This window comes from Phoca vitulina, unplaced genomic scaffold, assembly GCF_004348235.1.
Source record: "Phoca vitulina isolate PV1807 unplaced genomic scaffold, GSC_HSeal_1.0 scaffold53, whole genome shotgun sequence".
In the NCBI taxonomy this organism is placed as follows: domain Eukaryota; kingdom Metazoa; phylum Chordata; class Mammalia; order Carnivora; family Phocidae; genus Phoca; species Phoca vitulina.
The window spans coordinates 8,112,783-8,132,177 of NW_022589756.1; the positions used below are offsets into that span (position 1 = coordinate 8,112,783).

General features: G+C 38.2%; 1 protein-coding gene across 2 annotated transcripts in view; it reads left to right on the forward strand.

Moving 5' to 3' along the window:
• The window catches only part of ELP3 (elongator acetyltransferase complex subunit 3), a 100,999-nt gene that overhangs the window by 65,740 nt on the left and 15,864 nt on the right, over nt 1-19,395 (forward strand). For both annotated transcript variants that reach the window (XM_032389035.1, XM_032389036.1), the window contains 4 exons: nt 3,330-3,420; nt 6,454-6,519; nt 8,004-8,231; nt 9,424-9,505. In XM_032389035.1, the coding sequence (XP_032244926.1) occupies nt 3,330-3,420; nt 6,454-6,519; nt 8,004-8,231; nt 9,424-9,505 (467 nt within the window). The remainder of the gene's footprint in view (nt 1-3,329; nt 3,421-6,453; nt 6,520-8,003; nt 8,232-9,423; nt 9,506-19,395) is intronic.

The following is a 19,395-nucleotide window of genomic DNA, read 5'->3' on the forward strand; positions in this document are numbered from 1 at the left end:
CCCCCCTCCTTCCCCTCCCCCCTCTCCTTCCCATCACCTATGGAGGCAATGCCATGGAGGCACTGACCACAGCATATCAGTCATCTGAAGAAATGGAGAGTAAGGGTAGAGAGTGCAGCGATGGCAGCTTAAGTAGTGAGGAAATTGGTTACATTGAGCAAATAAACTATTTGATTTAGCAAATAAGTCAATATAATAAAGATAAAAGAGCCAGATTTCTCATTGTCTGAAGGGATTTATAAACAATGAAAGGTGAAAAATTGAACACTGGATTAGAATTGTAACTATCAGTATGAACTCATGGGCTTTTAAAATTTACATATAGAAAAGTTATAGATGTACGTTTATGTGTGTGCATATATGAATGCCTTATATGCACATACAAATATGTATGTATATACGTAAATTTCTTGGTTGTTTACACTGAGAGAATCTGGAGGCAATGACACCGCAGTGGTAATGAGCACAGTGAGTGCCCAGATCTTGATTTCTAAATACCATTCCTCACTAAAGGGAATTAGGGCTGCTTGGAAAAATGGCCAATTCCAGGGCTGGAGCAGCAAACATACAAAATAAACCTGGAACATCTTGTTGTTCTAGAAAGTACGAAATATTCAAAGAATGAGGACATGTCAAAAGGACCCAGAAACCAGCCTGAATACATACCCACTGGCCAAATCTAATTTAAGCAACAAAATAAAAAACATTAGCATCAGATTACAACTCTTTGAATAAAAAAGGAATCCATGAGTTCATAGGTGAATAAATAAATGCAGAAGAGAAAGTTCTTCCTTGCAGTACAAGCCCAGCTAATAAATGTAGAAGGCATGATAGATAATCACCAGTTTGACAGTCATAATAGGGATGGTGAAACAGGAGTCATCGGCGCATGTTAGACTAGTAGTTGGAGGGTTGATGAGGAACAAGATTTGTTCTGATACTGTGTAAACAGGTGTCCTTTTCGCAATCTACTAAATTACCCATTTTTCACATTTTTGTGCTTTGTGTTGATTTTGCTGTTTAAAATGGCCCCAAGCATAATGCTGAATTGCTGTCTAGCATTCCTAAGCACAAGAAAGCTGTAATAAGCCTTCTGAAGAAAATAAATATTAGATGAGCTTCATTAAGGCGTGAATTATACTGCTGCTAGCCACAAGTATTAGGTTAATGAATCAGATATATGTTAAATAAAGTATCTTTACACAGAAATAAAATAAAACAGGGTTATGTATTGATCAGTTGAAGAAAATGTGACTGAGTGTCACAGAAACCTAACCCTGCATTTTCTGTAGGGGCAGTGTTTGAGTAATTGCTAATACAGTGCTCATGGCACCTTTATAGAATTTAAGCGCAGTGAATAACAAGAATCAAATGTATCTGTCATTTAATGGGTACTAACAGTGATTGCCAGTGATTTTATCAGATTAATGTCATGTATAACAGGATTTTAAATTTTACCTGTAAGTCATGAAAATACATGTATTTGTGAGTTATTTATAAAATATTTCAGGGTAAATGGGGCGCCTGGGTGGCTCAGTTGGTTAAGCATCTGACTTCAGCTCAGGTCATGATCTCAGGGTCCTGAGATCGAGCCCCAGAGCCCCACATCAGGCTCTGAGCTGAGTGGGGAATCTGCTTCTAACCTCTCCCTCTGCCCCTCCCCCACCTTTTGCGCACACGCTCTCTCTCAAATAAAACCTTAAAAAAATGTTTCAGGGTAAAAAAGGGCATTTAGAAGACTTGAACTTTGGCTTATATAATATGAAACAGTAAAATATTTAAAACAGTATATTTGCACATTCCTTGCCAAAATAAACCATATTTTTTTTTACTTCAATAACCTTCATTTAGTTGCATCTGATTACTAATTTATTTTTTTTTAAAGATTATTTTTTTTGAGAGAGAGCGTGACAGGGAGGGGCAGAGGGAGAGGGAGAGAGAGTCACAGCAGACTGCTCGCTCAGCACGGAGCCCCATGCAGGGCTCAATCTCACAACCCTGAGATCATGACCTGAGCTGAAACCAAGAGACGGCTACTTAACCGACTGCACCACCCAGGTGCCCCTGCTGATTTAAAATATATTTGATTTTAAGAAATTGTAGTTCCAAAGATAGAAAGTTAATTTTTTTTTTTTTACTAAAAACTGTAAGTAAACCATACATATTAACTAATCACTCTAAAATATATTATTTAATATCACCCTCACTCTTAACTCGCTGGTGTGTCATTGTCTTAAAGAATTTTGGCTTATCATTGCTTTATGTAATGTCTAATGGAAACTCTACTGGCTTCCAGAGCCTAATAGATTTACGTGTATAGCTTTTAATGCTAATTGATTGGCTTTTGATACTTTTGAGTGAGTGAGAAATATCTTATTAGAATCAAATGGGTGAATTAGCTAATTGTATATACTTAACATTTGGAGGGATAAGTAAAAAGAGAAGAAAAAGATTCAAGTTGATTCAAAAGCAAATGAGAAGAAAAGATATTTGGTGTATTCTTCAAATCTTTCTTCTAATCAACCAAATATTAGACAAAACAAATTGGGGACTTGTCTTTGAATAGGAAACAGATGTGCTAAGCATATTCAGTTTTTTTTAACTTTTATCTTCAGATGCTGATTTTTGTCTAGAAGAGGGTGTTGGGGGCTACTAAAATAAAGCTCATAACTTCAACTTTTGACTGAAATCTCCTTGGTGCCTGGCACTTTATGCTGTATTAATGCCAGGAAATAAAATTTATCTCCTCTTATCTTTAGGCAAGCTGTTAATCTTCTAATGCAGAGTCACTTCTAATTTAGATTTCTAGGAAACTGGGAGGGGTGACGGAGTATTCTTCGAGTTCAGTTGTTGGCTGAGCCAGGCTTTTGAGCTTCCTGGTTACTTGTCATTCAGCAACTGTATGGACAAGTGTTTATAAGCTTTATTAATAAAGAAGTGCATTGATAATAATTGTTATTTCTCCTCTTTAAACAAATCGGATATTTAAAAAGACAGTTGTATTTCTTGTTTTGCTGAGTGCAAATATATCTCTTCAGCCAAAAATCATTACTGATGGTTATCAGACATTTGTTTTACACTTTGTGATCTTATAAAGTGATTTTCATCGGGTGTTTCTCACAAAAACCCTGAGTGGTAGGTGAATATTATGATTTCATGGATGGGAAAAGAGGGACAGAGAAGCTCTGAACCTTGCTTCCTGTTTAGAATATTCTGCTTTTCTGATCTGCTTTGTAGGTTTTTGTTTTCCTTTTTTTATTTAATATCCCTGCCTTACTGGCGTAGAGAATGATTTATATTTTACAACAGCTGATGTTTTTCTTTTGCAGAGATATTCCAATGCCCTTAGTCAGTTCAGGAGTAGAGCATGGTAATTTGAGAGAGCTGGCATTTGCAAGAATGAAGGACCTTGGAATACAGGTAAGAGTCTGACGGTAACCGTTAAGATCAAAGTAATCTGAAACACAAAACACTTTGATACATACTTACAGACTCACAAGTTTGGTCAAAAAGTTTCATATGAAGGCATTCTTACTCTGTAACATGAAGTTGAAACTAGTGCTTGCAAAGGCTGCATCTAATCCCTTACACCCCTCTGCTTTCTTCCAGTGTAGGTTTGCTGATTTAAGGATTGCTTTTTCACCTACTCAGATGCCAACTATGTGTGCTCAACTCTCTTTTTTAAATTTTGAAGTATTTCTTTTCTTCTTTCTTTTGAAGTATTGGGTATTCAATTCTTTTTTTTTTTTTTAAAGATTTTATTTATTTATTTCACAGAGAGATAGCACAAGCAGGCAGAGTGGCAGGCAGAGGGAGAGGGAGAAGCAGGCTCTCCGCTGAGCAGGGAGCCGGACGTGGGGCTCGATCCCAGGACCCCAGGATCATGACCTGAGCCAAAGGCAGCCGCTTAACTGACTGAGCCTTAACACCCAGGCGCCCCTGGGTGTTCGATTCTTGACTAGTGGTGATAGACTATATGAGTGTACATTTGAAGAAACAAGGTTTACTACTGTGTAAAATGATTACCAAACAGTGCTGTTGCCCACATAGTCCAGTGTGCCTTGCCCCACTCCACCCCCATGTTTGTTCAGGTACTTACTTCTTCCGCAGATATTTATTAAACATCGTTCTACTGACCCTGAAAGTTACAAAAGAGCCCAGGAATCTGTGACAGTCTCTGCAGATGACTCTTAAATCACAGTAAGGTGATTATGACATAAATTCACAGAGCCCTAGAAACTCCTTAGAGATGCTAAAGAGAAAAAGCCAGGAGTGGGGGTCATGGCCTGAGCATTGATTCCTGGGCTCTGCCTTTAGCAATTTGGTTTCACCAGGTCTGGGATGGAGCTGTGGGATATTCTCATGCACAATTGAAACATGGACCATACTTTGAGAGACATCGTCTTGAGGATTGCATATCATGTTTGTGGACTTGCCCAAGACATTTTATTCTTTGGGTCAAATTATTATGGAGAAAACTTTTCAGAAAATTGTATGTCCAAAGAAGAGTTTGTGAACATGATTGGCTTATTCTTTAAAAAAAAAATTTTAAGTTCTAGAAAAATAGCAAATGTATTATTTATAGTAATTAATAGCAAGCACCAAACAAGACTGTATGCCTGTTCTGCTTCCCAGTTTCCAGCTGCCCTTATCTTCCAGCTCCTCTGTCCTCTGAGAATACCACAGCCAAAATGACTGACCTGGCCTGGTTATCCTGATAATCTCGTCATCTAGCTATCATCTTTAACCCAGTATCCCTTTTAAACCTTGATAGCCTCTCTTAAACTGGGAAGACTGAAAATCAGTGATAGCCCAAAGACATCTAGTTCACATAGGCAGTGTCTTATCAGAATATAAGCACACACCAATCTCTGCTTTTTAAAAAACATTCTCCTGGCACCTGAGTGGCTCAGTCAGTTAAGTTTCTGATTCTTGGTTTTGGCTTGGCCTGTGATCTCAGGGTTTTGGGATCGGGCCCCATGCCAGGCTTATACGCTGGCATGGAGTCTGCTTGGGATTCTCTCACCCTCACCCTCTCCGTCTGACCCTCCCCCTGCCAAAAAAGGCATTATCTCATAGCCCCCCTCCCAAAGGCATGCAGGTGTTCATTAAGAGCATGTAACTATGGCCTGTTCACATGCAAACTACTATATAGAACTGCTGTAGCTAAAAGACAACATCAAGGGCGCCTGGGTGGCTCAGTAGTTAAGCATCTGCCTTCGGCTCAGGTCATGGTCCCAGGGTCCTGGGATCAAGCCCCACATCAGACTCCCTGCTCGGCAGGAAGCCTGCTTCTCCCTTTCCCACTCTCTCTGCTTGTGTTCCCTCTCTCGCTGTGTCTCTCTCTGTCAAATAAATAAATAAAATCTTTTAAATAAATAAATAAATAAATAAATAAATAAAAGACAACATCTAAATGTAATAGATTTGTAATTACAGAGACTTGTGATCCTTGTTTGCTATATAATTTTTGAGTTCATAGAATCCACATCAGCAAGGCATTATCTTGGACTGGTTCCTGGGACATGGAAATAGCTTTTTTACAGAGCTGAATAACGAGCTCTTATTTTTCTCATGGAATTCTATACGTATATAACAATACTTCATAAATATGCTATTTTAGTAATATAGCTTGCATGACATCATCACATTTCCTAGGATGATCTTTTCTCATGGGTAGAAAATGTTAGAATCCTGACAATGATTTTTACAGTTTATTCTGTAGGGGAAAATAGGCCATAGGACATATAATGGAATACTGTAAGGACTTTGTAATTATAAATGTCAGGCTATGTAGTATGCACACTGGGTTGTGGAATAGAAGTGAGAGTCTCATCACATGAGCTTGGCCTTGCAGAGACCAGGCATTGCATGTGTATCATCTGCAGGCAGCTCTGTGCCTCCTAGTGATGCTCTCGTGACTGTGGTTTAGACAGTATAATAAATAGCTCTGGGTTCCTTCTTTTCTTCCTTTTTTCCTCCCTTCCTTCCTCCCATCCTTTCTCCCATCCTTTCTTCCACAATGCCCTTCTCTGCCAAAAAAAAAAAAAAAGCACAGCAGTCTTTGAGCATCCCTCTTTTTGACATCTTAAAATGATACAAACATGGTGATGGTGAAGACGTAGTTTTGGATTGTACATTCAGGTACAGTTATATCCCCTGTGTAAAACTATTTTCAGATTTTAGGACCTATGTTATTTACTTTGAGTATTATATATTGATCTCAGAATTCTAAGCTTGTTTTTAAAGCATTACTGTACTAACTTTATACTTTATTTCCCCCATCCTCAGATTTATTAAAGATGGTTTTATTTTTAAATTTAGTTGTTTTTCTCTCATTGTAAATTATGTCCAAACTTAATTTTGAGCCCAGGGTTTGGTGGAAAGGTGTGAATAAAAATTGAATTAGTTACCAGTTTTGTATTTGCCCCTCTCCTCCACCTTTTTTGGCAGTGTCGAGATGTCAGAACCAGAGAGGTTGGAATCCAGGAAATTCATCACAAAGTACGGCCATACCAGGTTAGTTTCTTCATTTTATAGAGAGTTTGGGTCCTGTTCATAAATTTTTGGCAAGGCTGGACCCACACTTTCTAACCAACAGGACTGATCCCTAGAAGTTAATAAGTAAACTAAGCAAAGTGTAATTGACGATCAGATATGGATGTCAAGACAGGAAAGGCAAATATGAGGGTGGGTGAATCGTAGAAGAGCCAGGCTAGGAAAACCAAGTCTGAGCTTCATTCTGGATCAGCACAATCCACCAGAATTTTCTGCAGGGTTGGAAATGTTCTATAATCTGCGCCATCCAATATGGTATCAGCCACCGGTCACAAGTGACATAGTGGTTACCTTCAGGTAGAGCTGGATGTGATGTTTATTTCTGTGTGTACAACTATTAAATTCTACACCATTGGTGGTAGTCAAATCAACAGATGGGCCCTTATCAACAGGGGTTCCACAGAACTTAAGCGCAACGCCCAAAAGTATTTATTGTTTGTACAGAGAGAGAACTTCTCTCCTATATACCTATAATGCCTAGCTACGTGCCACATTTCCTGTGGGAGTTAACTCTCTTGTGGAACCCCATTTGAGAAAGACTAGATGACACCTGCATTGATATTTTTAACATTTGGGACCTTTTGAGGAAAAAAGTAGACCCAGACACAGTTAATAGTTTTTCCAAGTTCCTTTGCAATCCAGTTAGTTAGCAAACATTAAGTTTGAGAAGAAACATAAGCATTAGTCTGAATTGTTCACCTCACTACACATACTATCTGCCTATTTTTGGAATGTGTCTGGGTGTGACCATATGTAGGTTTCTCTGTGCATACTGTTACATATTGCTTATATAGATGCAAAATTCAAGGGCCACTTGAACAGTGAGTTTAAGAGTCAAAAGTCTATGTAGATTGCTACCACAAGAGCTTCCCCCAAAAGCTACTTTCCAGTGCTTGATTTTCTTTGATGTTTTAATTTTGTAACTAACTAGGCAGAATATTTTAAAGGGCTCATCCCTTTGAAGGGATGCCATACTTTCTTAAAATCCCATCAAGAAACAAGTGATCAATAACACATTTTTTCCCCCAAAAGCAGGTTTTAATGGAAGAGGTAAAGGCCAGGAAATGAAACTGTTGAGCCACCTGACTGTTCTGGGGCTCAGTGGTGCTCGCAAGAGCTACACATGTGATATAATGTGTAATTTTACCTTAGAGACTCTTTGTGGAGGATCAAAGATTTAAGTACATAGAAGCATTTACTAAGCCAGATCTCTGCAAGAATCTCAAGGTTAATGAAGTTCAAATATGTTTTCCTTTTATAATATTCCATGAACAAGGCAGGTACTCTTATTTAATCATTGATATGTGAGAGTAGACAAGTAAAAAGAAACATAATTCATGATTATTCATTCTTTATCCTTAATTGGGTATATTAGCCTAAATAAATACTTACAACAGTGAATTTTGTTCTCTAATTTAAAAACATTTTTAATTTTTATTAAACAGATTGAATTGGTAAGGAGAGATTATGTTGCAAATGGTGGCTGGGAAACATTCTTATCATATGAAGACCCAGATCAAGACATATTGATTGGCCTCCTGCGATTACGAAAGTGTTCAGAGGAAACCTTCCGTTTTGAATTGGTTGGAGGTGTTTCCATAGTTCGAGAGCTGCATGTGTATGGAAGTGTAGTTCCTGTGAGCAGTCGAGATCCTACTAAATTTCAGCATCAGGTATGCTGTATTCCATTTCTGTTTGACTGTAATTAAGAAATTGCCCAGGGGTGCCTGGGTGGCTCAGTCAGTTAAGCATCTGACTTGATTTCAGCTCAGGTCATGATCTCAGGGTCATGAGAACGAGCCCCGCATTGGGCTCTGTGCTGATCCTGGAGCCTGCTTGAGATTCTCGCTCTCCCTCTGCCCCTCCTCCCCCCCCAGCCCTCCCTACGCTGCTCACTCTCACAGGCACGTGCACTCTCTCTCTCTCTCTCAAAAATAGATTCATAAGGAAGGAATGAAGGAAGGAGAAAGAAATTGCCCAAAGGAGGAAAAGTGAAAAAGAATGGGTGGAGGGAGGGGGCAGAGGAAGAGACAGTGAAAGAGGAAGGAGGAAGGGGGAAAGGCAAGTACAGAAACCGAGGAGCTAATATTTTATGTTCAGGGATATTTTCTCTCCCAAGTTGTAACCTTTTGGGTGTGAGAGGGGAGGAGTGAGAGACAAATTTGAGACTCAGTCAAGTAGAATATAGTATTAGATTGAACCATATGAAATTGCTATTTTTGAAATTCAGAAATGGTGTAATACCAGCAATTTCTTATGATTCAACTATGTATTATGAAATCAAAGCCAATGATAATGTAAAAGCACTTGTGAAATATTAAAGTTCTCCATAGATGCAAGCTAAATCTGATATATAGTGGAATGCTATTCCACTCCCCACAAACAACTTAAATAAATAACTCACTTTTTCAAGTTTCCAGAAAATGGCTTAAATCACTAATGGTGGATATAGCGTAAACTTGGTGATTTAAGAATATTGCCTGGTTTCAAAAACCTTTTAGAAATTGGAGGGGTGACTAATAGATACAAGATTAGATGCCCCAGACTTAATCACCTGGAGATTGCCTAGAGCTTATTTAAAAAGAGACGGAAGTTGAGAGACAATTGCCCCCTTCCTGTGATGAGGTTACATCATCTACAGAATACCTTTTGATGGCTTTTGTTGCAAAATTATTGCCTAGTCTGCTATAGTATATTTTTGGTATAATTGAATGGTTTCTCTTTTCTTATCCCCATAATTTTTTTTTGTCACTCTTATTTAGCAGATTTTAGCAACTACTGAATATTAGCCTTTTTGTTTTACAGACCCTTCTTAATGACTTCCTTCCTTCCTTAATTCCCTAACCCCTCTTTTGCTCTTTCCAGGGATTTGGCATGCTGCTGATGGAGGAGGCAGAAAGAATAGCTAGAGAAGAACACGGATCTGGGAAAATAGCTGTGATATCAGGTAACTAGGGGAAGACAGAGTTCATGATTCATTCACATTTTTAACTTGGTATCACAATTAAAACGATCTCAGGCCTCTCTTGCCCCTATTTATGATTATTCACAATTGGGCAGCGTATAATAGTGAAAGACTTGTGGTCAAACACAGAATTCCTACGAGCAGTTTTGGTGGCATAGTTTCAGAAGCACTCCATCTCTGAGTGGCAAGACCAGTAATCTGGATCCTGTCTTCCTTGCTATCTGTCACACCGGTCATCTGTCTATCCCACTAGTTGTCATGGTCATTTCTTCTCTTGCGCTTTGTGCCCAGTTACTCTGTCTGGGAAAATGAAATTTGGTGATAAGGATCCAAGAAAAAGTAAACCAATATGGCCATTACCAATATTGTTGTTCAGAAACTTAAAATGGAACCTCAGGTGCCAATACAAGTTGTTTAAAGGTAGAGTTCTTTGCTCCTTAAATACTGCCCTCAGTAACTTTGCTTCTGGGAAACCACTTTCCCCTATTCGGAAGTTTCCCCATACTTTGTCTAGGACATCAGATAATTGGGGAAGTGGGCACGAAAAGGAAATTCTGGTATGAATGGAGCAAAAATAACATATACACCCTTTCATTCCTACACTTTAGTACTATATCCTTACAAAAATTGCTGTTCCCAATAAGAAGCTAACATGGGGAAAGCCATGATCAGAATATAGGTTGTTTTTCCTCCAGCATTTGTTCTCCCATTAGAAAACATTCTCTCTTAAAGGCCGATTATTTTCTTTTAAGATCTTTTAAATAATCTTTTCTGAAAATGAAAGTTGAAATGCGTTTTTTTTAAATCAGTAAGTTGTTGCTAATCAATAAATCAATACCCTTGCCTAGGTATTAACAATTATAATTATGAAAATGTAATGACCCAGGCTCACTTAATCATTTAGCCTGGCTATGGTTTTTGGCATTATCCAGACAGATTAGTAAAACATTTCTTAACATGGCTAGCTTTATATATTTTCGTCTGTTATCTTTAATTTCACTAAAGAAGAGGGAACTAAATGAGGCTCACCTGATTGATACTGATATTTGTAATAAAAAATGTTTACCTCTCAACTGTTTAACCTGTGGTTGTTCAGAAGTCAACCTTTCCTGGTACCAGGAGAGGGCCAGCCTGACTCAGGACTCCTTCCACACACATCTGTGGAGGGTTGAAAGCACCTGAAATTTCAGTGGTCCCTTTTGCTAGAGCACTCTCAAGCACAGTACTTCTCAAGCTTTAAGTACGCTTGTGCTTCACCTGGAGATCTTGTTGGAATGCAGATTCTGATTCAGTCTGGGATGGGGCTTGAGAGTCTGCATTTCTAACCAGCTCTCAGTGATACCTATGCCGATCGTCTCTTCAGACCACACTTGGAGTATCAGCAAGGTTTTCATATTCTCTTTGAAATCATTAAGGTCAGGATACTCTCAGTGGCCCTGGCGGTGCCTGCCCTCCCACAGTCGGCTATGCAATCACATGGTTTTCTGGTATCTGTAGGAACATCATCAATTTTAAAACTAAAGAGCATTGGTATTCTATCACATCTCCACATTATTTCATTAGCCTTCATAATATCTATCTCTTTTTAGAAATGTTACATGCACAGAGGGCCCCTGACTTGCCTGAGGTTCTATTCAGTTACCCATAAGAGCCTCAGTTTCTGTTTTTTATGAGCAGGGTGTCTTTCTAAGTAGAAATCAGCATCTGTCCTCTTCCTGGCTTTTTATCATAATCTAAATAATAGCTCAATTTCAGATCATCTGCCTGTAGAATTTTTAAAATAATAAGAGACTTGCTGAAAATAGCAGGGAAGAACCTTTCTCCTTATCAGCAGTCTACAATAGGACCACTAGATTTCTGTATAGGGGGTTTCTTTTGGCCAGTGAGTTTCTGTAGGAGCAGTCCTGGATTGTCTTTTTGAACGAAATTGAGTTCTTCTGTCACTCTAGTCTGTAAGCTGGACCATTGCTTTCTATTGAGGAAAGCACATAGGGCCTTGACTTTCTCTTTGACTCAACATCTGATCACCTTTCAAACGAAAAAGCCAAGAACATTTGCTCTTTGTATGATGCATTTTATTTCTCTAATTTAGAAATATATTATTGTTCCAGTTAAGTTTCTGAATCAGACACCTGAGATGTCCATTATTCAGAACTTTGAGTAGTGCAGATTTAATATATTATTATCACATGTCTTTAATGTTGCTTTTATCCTTCCATGTTTGTTCATTTTTTACTTTGGTCTTTCTGCTTTGAGTACAATGGGTGTGTGTGTGTATGTATGTGTTTTAATTCATTTTTGCAAAAAGTCAAACAGCTTTTCTCCATAAATTGGTCCTTGGAATGAAAAACTCTGTGATCGCAGTGGTGTTTGTGCACTACACTTACTCACAGTGCGTCATTAGATGTGCTGTATAGGAGACACGTTCGGGGGGGGATTGGACTCCATTCCTGTGTTGACAGTAGCACTCCTTGTGATCTTGGATAATTTCACTTGATCTCCATGGACCTTTCTTTCCTTACTAAAAACAACAGGTAGGTTAACCATCTTTTACAGTTCTAGAGTCTAGAACTCTCCCCCTCGGTATCTTCATCTCTTTTAGTGCTCAGAGTAACCAGTTATGTTTTACTGATTACATCTTAAGTAGATTCTTTTCTGAAACCATGTTAGGAAGCCCTTCAATTTCATTAGTAATTGAGTTCTGTCTCCTTGTACATTGGGTATTTGATGATTAAAATTATACAGGTTCCCATAGGTAGATTATCCTATCCATGATTTGTGGATGGGTGCATATTGACTTCAGTCACAATTTGGTGATATTTTGTGACCATCCTGTGTTTTTTTCTGACCTTGTCCTTGATTTGTAAATCCATCCTTGTTCTGGTCTGTAGGCTTTTGTACCCAGTAGTGGCCTAGATATTCTGTCCTGGCATAACTAGTAGCTTGAGCAAGGGAGAGACAGGTCATTTATCATTCTGGTTACTGTGACTGTAACAGTAATGCACTTATGTAGAGTTTTTGTTTAATTACATTCTGATTCATTATGACTTCCCCTCAACTTGCCAGCAGATTTTCTGTTACTTGGATTTATAATCTTTGATTCTGCCTCTAGACAGTATGATTAACTGCACAGTAGATCTGATTTGAAACACTAGTCAGAAACACTCCATGTGTTCTATTTTTCCCTATTAAAAACAAATCAGTTTTTATCTTTGTTACCTCAGTATATTTTGTTTCTAGAGTATTTTACAGCTGATTGATCCCTTTTTTAAAAAGATTAACTTTATAGCTACATGAGAAAATGGAAAATTTTCTTGTTTATTGGAGTCAAATGAAGCACTTTCTTAGACTTCTAAGATTATTCATTCTATTTTTTAAGTATGTATATTTGTCTTAGTAAGTAAACTGTGTTTTAAAGTTAACCATCAACTCTAAATGTAAAAATTAAAGCAAAAATGAAATGTTTAGCTTCATCAGCATCAAAATTACCAAGTGCATTGAGTATCTCCTAAGTTCAAGGAACCAGTGCTGAGAGGGCAGAGGAGTACCAGATGCTGCCCTGTCTTTGAGGGATGTCGCTACTGGACTGCACAGCTAACTCAGCCTTCACCCCACAGGTTATCCTTAACTGCAGGAGGAAGAAGATAAATTTTTCTCTCTACTTACATCTCAATTCATGATTAATTGCCTCAGAATAAGAAGATAATCTTTTTCTACATACAAAAATGGGTAAATCGATAGGATAAGAACAACCAGTTTACAAAATAATGTGTAAGCAGTTAATTACTGCTAAATATCTAAGCAATTAATTAGTCCCCATTACATCCAAGTGCTTTAGTATCTCCCGAACTTCCTCATGTGGTTTCTATCAACATACATCTGTTTAAGATTAACAAATTGTATCTACTTAAAAGCCATGATGTTTATGTGGATGATGAATATTCTTTCTAATATGTTAAGATGAAGCAGTTTTTTCTCTTCCCTGTCTTACGGTGTAAAGTGCAAGTGATTATACTGTAGAACCTAACTACAACATTTGAAATGCCATCACTAATAATCACCATGGAAACTGGAGATCTCTGATGTTAAACTGCCCGTACCATTTCCAAAAGGGCAAATATAACTGTTGATAGCTACAATTTAAAAAGCCACTTAATACCCCCAACAGAATGATTTTTTTTTCTTTTGGCAATTTTGGCTAGGTATCAGATCCAACCATGTTACCATTTCTGTTTGCCAAGCTAATTGCTATGCGTTAAGACAAACAGCTATTCCCCACGCTGCCCCTAGTACCTTCGTCATACGCAGTATTCTATTTGTGTTCTTTCAAGTAGAAAATTAATATGGCCATTGGCCAAGAATTGTACAAGGCTGATAGATCACACAGTGGTGGTGAGAAATGAGGAAAATGTCCGAATGGTTGATGACAGAAATCACTGAAGTCAGAGACTGTTAGCCATTTTGTTTAAACCCATTAAAGAGGCACAGAAGAGGGAAGGGAAGAAGATAGATATACAGGGTGAGTAAACCTTAAACCTTAAATATAGAGTGAGTAAATGAGTCCTTGTGGAGATGAGATCATTCTAAATCATGATGCTCAGAATATGATTCTAAAACTACATCTACAATTCCTGCCAGTGAGAGAACATCAACATGCCTGTGCTTTATATAAGCCAATATGGTTTCCTAGGACCGAGATTATGGTCTGGTGCCCCAGAGCCAGTGTTTAATGATATGTGGGCAGAAAATAACAGTCGTTTGGTTTCATTAAACTACAAATGGCTTAGATCTACTTATTGGACCCCAGAAACTTCACCTGTATTCCAGGCGGCAACCCTTCTCCCTTAATTTAAGGTGAAGATAGTTTTATTCTTGCATGATAATCTAGGTGAAAAGAAGCATGCATTTGTAACTAGATCTGTCTGGTAATGGACTCATAATCCTTACCAAAATGCCTAGAAAAGCTTTTCCTCATTTTGGCTTATCTGTTTGCTGATGGACTCAGGAAGCCTGCCAAAGGCAAACCGATCTCTGCCACACGTGCGTATGTGCATAGCACTTCTCAGAAGGAAGGGAAGAGATGGTTTGCTCTTTTTTTTGTCTCATCCCTTTACATAATTTCTCTTTTAATAAATTATCCCCCTAATTAAATGCACATTGTTAGAGTTCTGTATATTCCTCTATTTCTCCCACTTCGGTATTCTAACAATTATACATACTTCTTTTTTGTTTCATGTTCCCACAGGATTTTATCATGGTGGTGCCTAATATCTTTCTTTTTATTTTATTTTTTTAAAGATTTTATTTATTTGTTTGACAGAGAGAGACACAGCAAGAGAGGGAACACAAGCAGAGGGAGTGGGAGAGGGAGAAGCAGGCTTCCCACTGAGCAGGGAGCCCGATGTGGGGCTCGATCCCAGGACCCTGGGATCATGACCTGAGCCGAAGGCAGTTGCTTAATGACTGAGCCACCCAGGCACCCCAATGTCTTTCTTTTTAAAGACAATAGATACAACATAAAATATTGCTTTGCTACCAGGATTTTCTTAATTTTAGCATCATTATTAATCAGACTAGCATTGATGACATAATATACTATTTTCCTAGATAAGAAATTAGCTAACTGTTGGCTAATTGGTGTCTGTATTGCCACTGGACTGTGGAGCATTGTTAGCTCATCTCCTCTCAGGACTCTTTATTCCCTGACTTGACATTTATTCATTTGTAGATGAATCAGGTACCAGATTGTAAAAATACTTTGCATATCAAGTGCATTATACTCATTCCTCTCTTGGGATCTCATGACTATATTAATTAAAGCATGTTTTTCAAGTATTCCTGAATAAGCCACTAGTGAGTTTTCACTGTTTGGATCGTGTCAGCAACTGAATATGGTGAGGTTTCCTAGGCCGAAGCTAGTGATCCAGGGAGGTAGTAGCTTGTTGACCCTTGAGGAACAGCATCTGGCAAGTGCTGTTGCTCTTCCCAGGTCCTTGCTAGCAGGTTTCCTTGTGTCTCAGAAATGTGCACATGAGCATCCCAGAGGACAGCCTTCCTAATGTTGACACACATTTGTATGCTTTTTCTCCCCATTCTTGTTCCTCTTAGTTTTTGGATATTGGGAATTACGATTGTGCTTCTGCTTGGGAAGAGGAATAGTGTTATGTCACGTGGCTCCTAATAATATTCCGAAGAGGTCTGGGAGCTTGGATAGAAATGACTGCCTTAATTGTAAAGTTAGACACTTCACACACTTTTTTCTGAGGAAGGAAGCCTTCTCCAAAGTGGTCTAGTCTAGACTACTCATCACCTGCTGTCTGTCACAAAGTCTGTTTATAGTTTGTTGCAATGTTAACGCCTTATCAATATAACTTTCATATGATTAGTACCGTTCTTTTCTGTAAATATTTGACATTGCTATAATCCATTCAATTTGATGAAACTTTCCTCTTTTAGATCTATTAGAGGCAAGGATTTGGCAGATTCTCCCCTCTTTGGGTGAGCAGATCACTAAATAATGCTGGAAAACATTGATGCTGCCTTCCTTAGCAACTAAGATACTGCTTTTATGGAGTCTTTTAGTTTAAGCATTTCTAATGCCAACAAGACATAACACAGGGAATTTTTTTATTCTTTGGTCAGCTGTCTCTGACCAATAGCTCACATTTCCAAGACATTACCTGGTAGATTTAGGGTTTTAGATAGTGGCCGTGGGATATAATGTTTCCTTATGCCCCTCCCCCCCATCCTCTCCCTCTCTGAGCATCCAGTTGTCCAGTTTGTCTAGTATTTATGAATGAATCACTGATATTTGGTATACCAGTCCAGAAGCCCCAGATCTAGATCCTGTGTGCTCTGTTATCTCTTACTGCAAATCCTACTAATTAGTGATTGTTTTGGTTTATTTCTTGTTGTGTAACATACCACACCAAAATTTGGTGGCTTAACAGAACAGCCGTTTTATTTTCTTAGTGATTCTGTGGGTCAGAAATTCAGCAGGGCATAGAAGGGATTGCTCATTTCTGTTTCATGATGTCTAGAGCCTTAGCTGGGGTGGCTTAAATGGCTGTAAGGTGACTAGGTTGGCTTGTCTGGAGTCTCACTTCTAGCCTGTAGCAGGTGCTCAGTTGAGACTGTCAACATGAGCACCTTGGTTCTTCTCCAAATGACTTGCATGTCCCATAGCATGAAAGGCTGGGCTCTAAGAGGAAGGGAACAAAGACTTGGACTTAGAAGTCCCAGAACATCTTATATTCATTATCTGTTTCTGTGTAATAAATAACCACAAAACTTAGTGGCTGGAAAGAACAAGCAGTTATCTCACAGTTTCTGTAGGTCAGAAATCTAGAAGTGACTTAGCTGGGTACCTCTGGCTCACAGTATCTCATAAAGCTGCAGTTAAGGTATCAGCTGGGGATATAATCATTTCAGGATTCAATTGGGGTTGAAAGATCTGCTGCCAGGTTTACCATGTGGTTTTGGCAGGCTTCTTCAGTTCCTCACAGGCTGTTGGTCTTAGGGCCACAGTTCCTCACCATGCCACATAGGCCTCTATATAGGGCTGCTCATCATATGTCAGCTTGCTTCCCTCAGTAGAGTGATCACAGAGACAGAGAGCCCCTTAAGATGGAAGCCACAGTCCTTGTACCTAGTCTTAGAAGAGAGTCAAGTCCAGCCCACCCTCAAGGGGAAGGGATTGTGCAAGACTGAATACCAGTAGACAGTGACCTTTGGGAGTCATCTTAGAGACTGCCTACCACAGTGTGACTTAGGCCCCATTCTGTTGGTTACCAGCGTCATTGGGCCAGCCCAGATTTAAAGGGAGAGGAAATACATCCACTCTTAAAGAGAGGATCTGGTGACAGCCATTTTTGCCTACTAAGTTAAATACATTTTCATTAACTTGAAATTAACAGGCATACAGTCCCTTTCTACAGGAAACTTCATTTAGCCTTCTCCCAAGATGGACTCTCTTTGAGCATACATAGGTTCAAGGGTTCTTATCCCAAACCCAATATCAGATTTTCATAGAGCCAGTCATGGCAGCACCATTATACCTAATACTGTCCTAAGCAGACTTTGGCAGGCTCCCACAAATAGCCCCTGCATCTGATCTTTTGTCTGCCATCTCTCTTCCATGAGGACATTGGTGTATTTCCCTTTACAAGCCTATCTAAATCCTATCTGATCCTTTAGATCTATGATATTGGCCATTTATATCTTTCTTCTAGGTTGTGGAATATAGAAGACTATTGGCCATTTATATCTTTTTTCTAGGTTATGGAATATAGAAGACTATCTTTGGGCTGAGGGTACATGGTTTCTCTTTAGAGATATCTATCCCCCCACAGACACCTGAAAATAGTTAATAAACCTTAAAGTCTTTTTTTTTAATTTGGGGAGGTAGTAAATTATATATGACATAAAATTGACCATTATAACCATTTTTAAGTATACAGTTCAGTGGCATTAGTTACAGTCACAATGTTGTACAACCATCACCCCTATTTCCAAAACATTTTCATCACCCCAAACAGAAACTCTGTACTCATTAAGTAATACTCCCAATTCTCCCATCTCCCCACCCCTAGTAACCTTTAATCTACTTTCTGTCTCTGTAAAGTAGAATCATACAGTGTGTGGCCTTTTTGTCTCTGGCTTATTTCACTTAGCATAATGTCTTCAGGGTTCATCCATACTATATACATTAAAGGATTTTGCTTCATTTATTAAGACTGAATAATATTCCATGTGTGTATGGTGTGTGTGTATTCATATGTATACATACAGTTTGGGTTGTTTCCATATTTTGGTTATGTGAATAATGGTACTATGACATTGGTCATAGTTTAGTTTGGATCTACTCGAGTCCCTACTTTCAGTTCCTTTATGTAAATACTCAGAAGTAGAGTTGCTGGATCAGACAGTAATTTTTTTTAACTTTTTCAGGAATCACCAAACTTTTCTACAATGGCTATATTATTCATTTTACATTCCTATCAGCAATGCTTAAGAGTTCTAATTTTTCCACATCCTTGCCAACACTTGTTATTTTCCTTTTTTTTTTTTTTTTTTTTTTTTTTAAATAACCATCCTAGTAGGTGTGGAGTGATGTTTTATTGGGGGTTTAACTTTGATTTTCTTAATGACCAATGATGTTGAACATCTTTTTTGTGCTTATTTGTCATTTGTGTATCTTCTTTAGAAAAACGTCTATTCAAGTCCTTTGCTCATTATTTAATTGGGTTGTCTTTCTGTTGAGTTTTAGGAATTCTTCATATTTTCTGGATACCTTTATAAGATCTGTGATTTGCAAGTATTTTCTTCCATATACATTCATAAAGTTTAGAGGTCTGTAGTTTTCTTTGTACTGTCTTTGTCTGGCTTCAGTATCAAGGTATTGCTAGCCTTATAGGCTGAGTCCTAACTCGGTTTTTTGGAAGTGTTTGAAGATTGGTGTTAATCCTATAAACATTTAATAGAAATACCAGTAAAGCCATCTAGCCCTGGGTTTTTCTTTGGAGGTTTTTGATTACTGATTCGATCCCCTTACTTGTTATAGGACTATATAGACCTTCTATTTCTTCTTGAGTCAGTCTTTGTGTTTCTAGGGATTTGTCCATTTAACTAAGTTACCCAATATGTTGGTGTACACACACATCCATATTGTTGTTCATATAATTGTTGTCATATAAATGTTGTTCTTATAATTCTTTATTTCTGTAAAGTCAGTAATGTTTCCTCTTTTATTTCTAATATTAGTGATTTCAGTCTTTTTTTAATACTTTTTTCATACTTCGTAAGATTTCAGTCTTATTAAATTTATTAAGATTTGTTTTATGACCTGATATGTGATCTAAGTTGGAGAATGC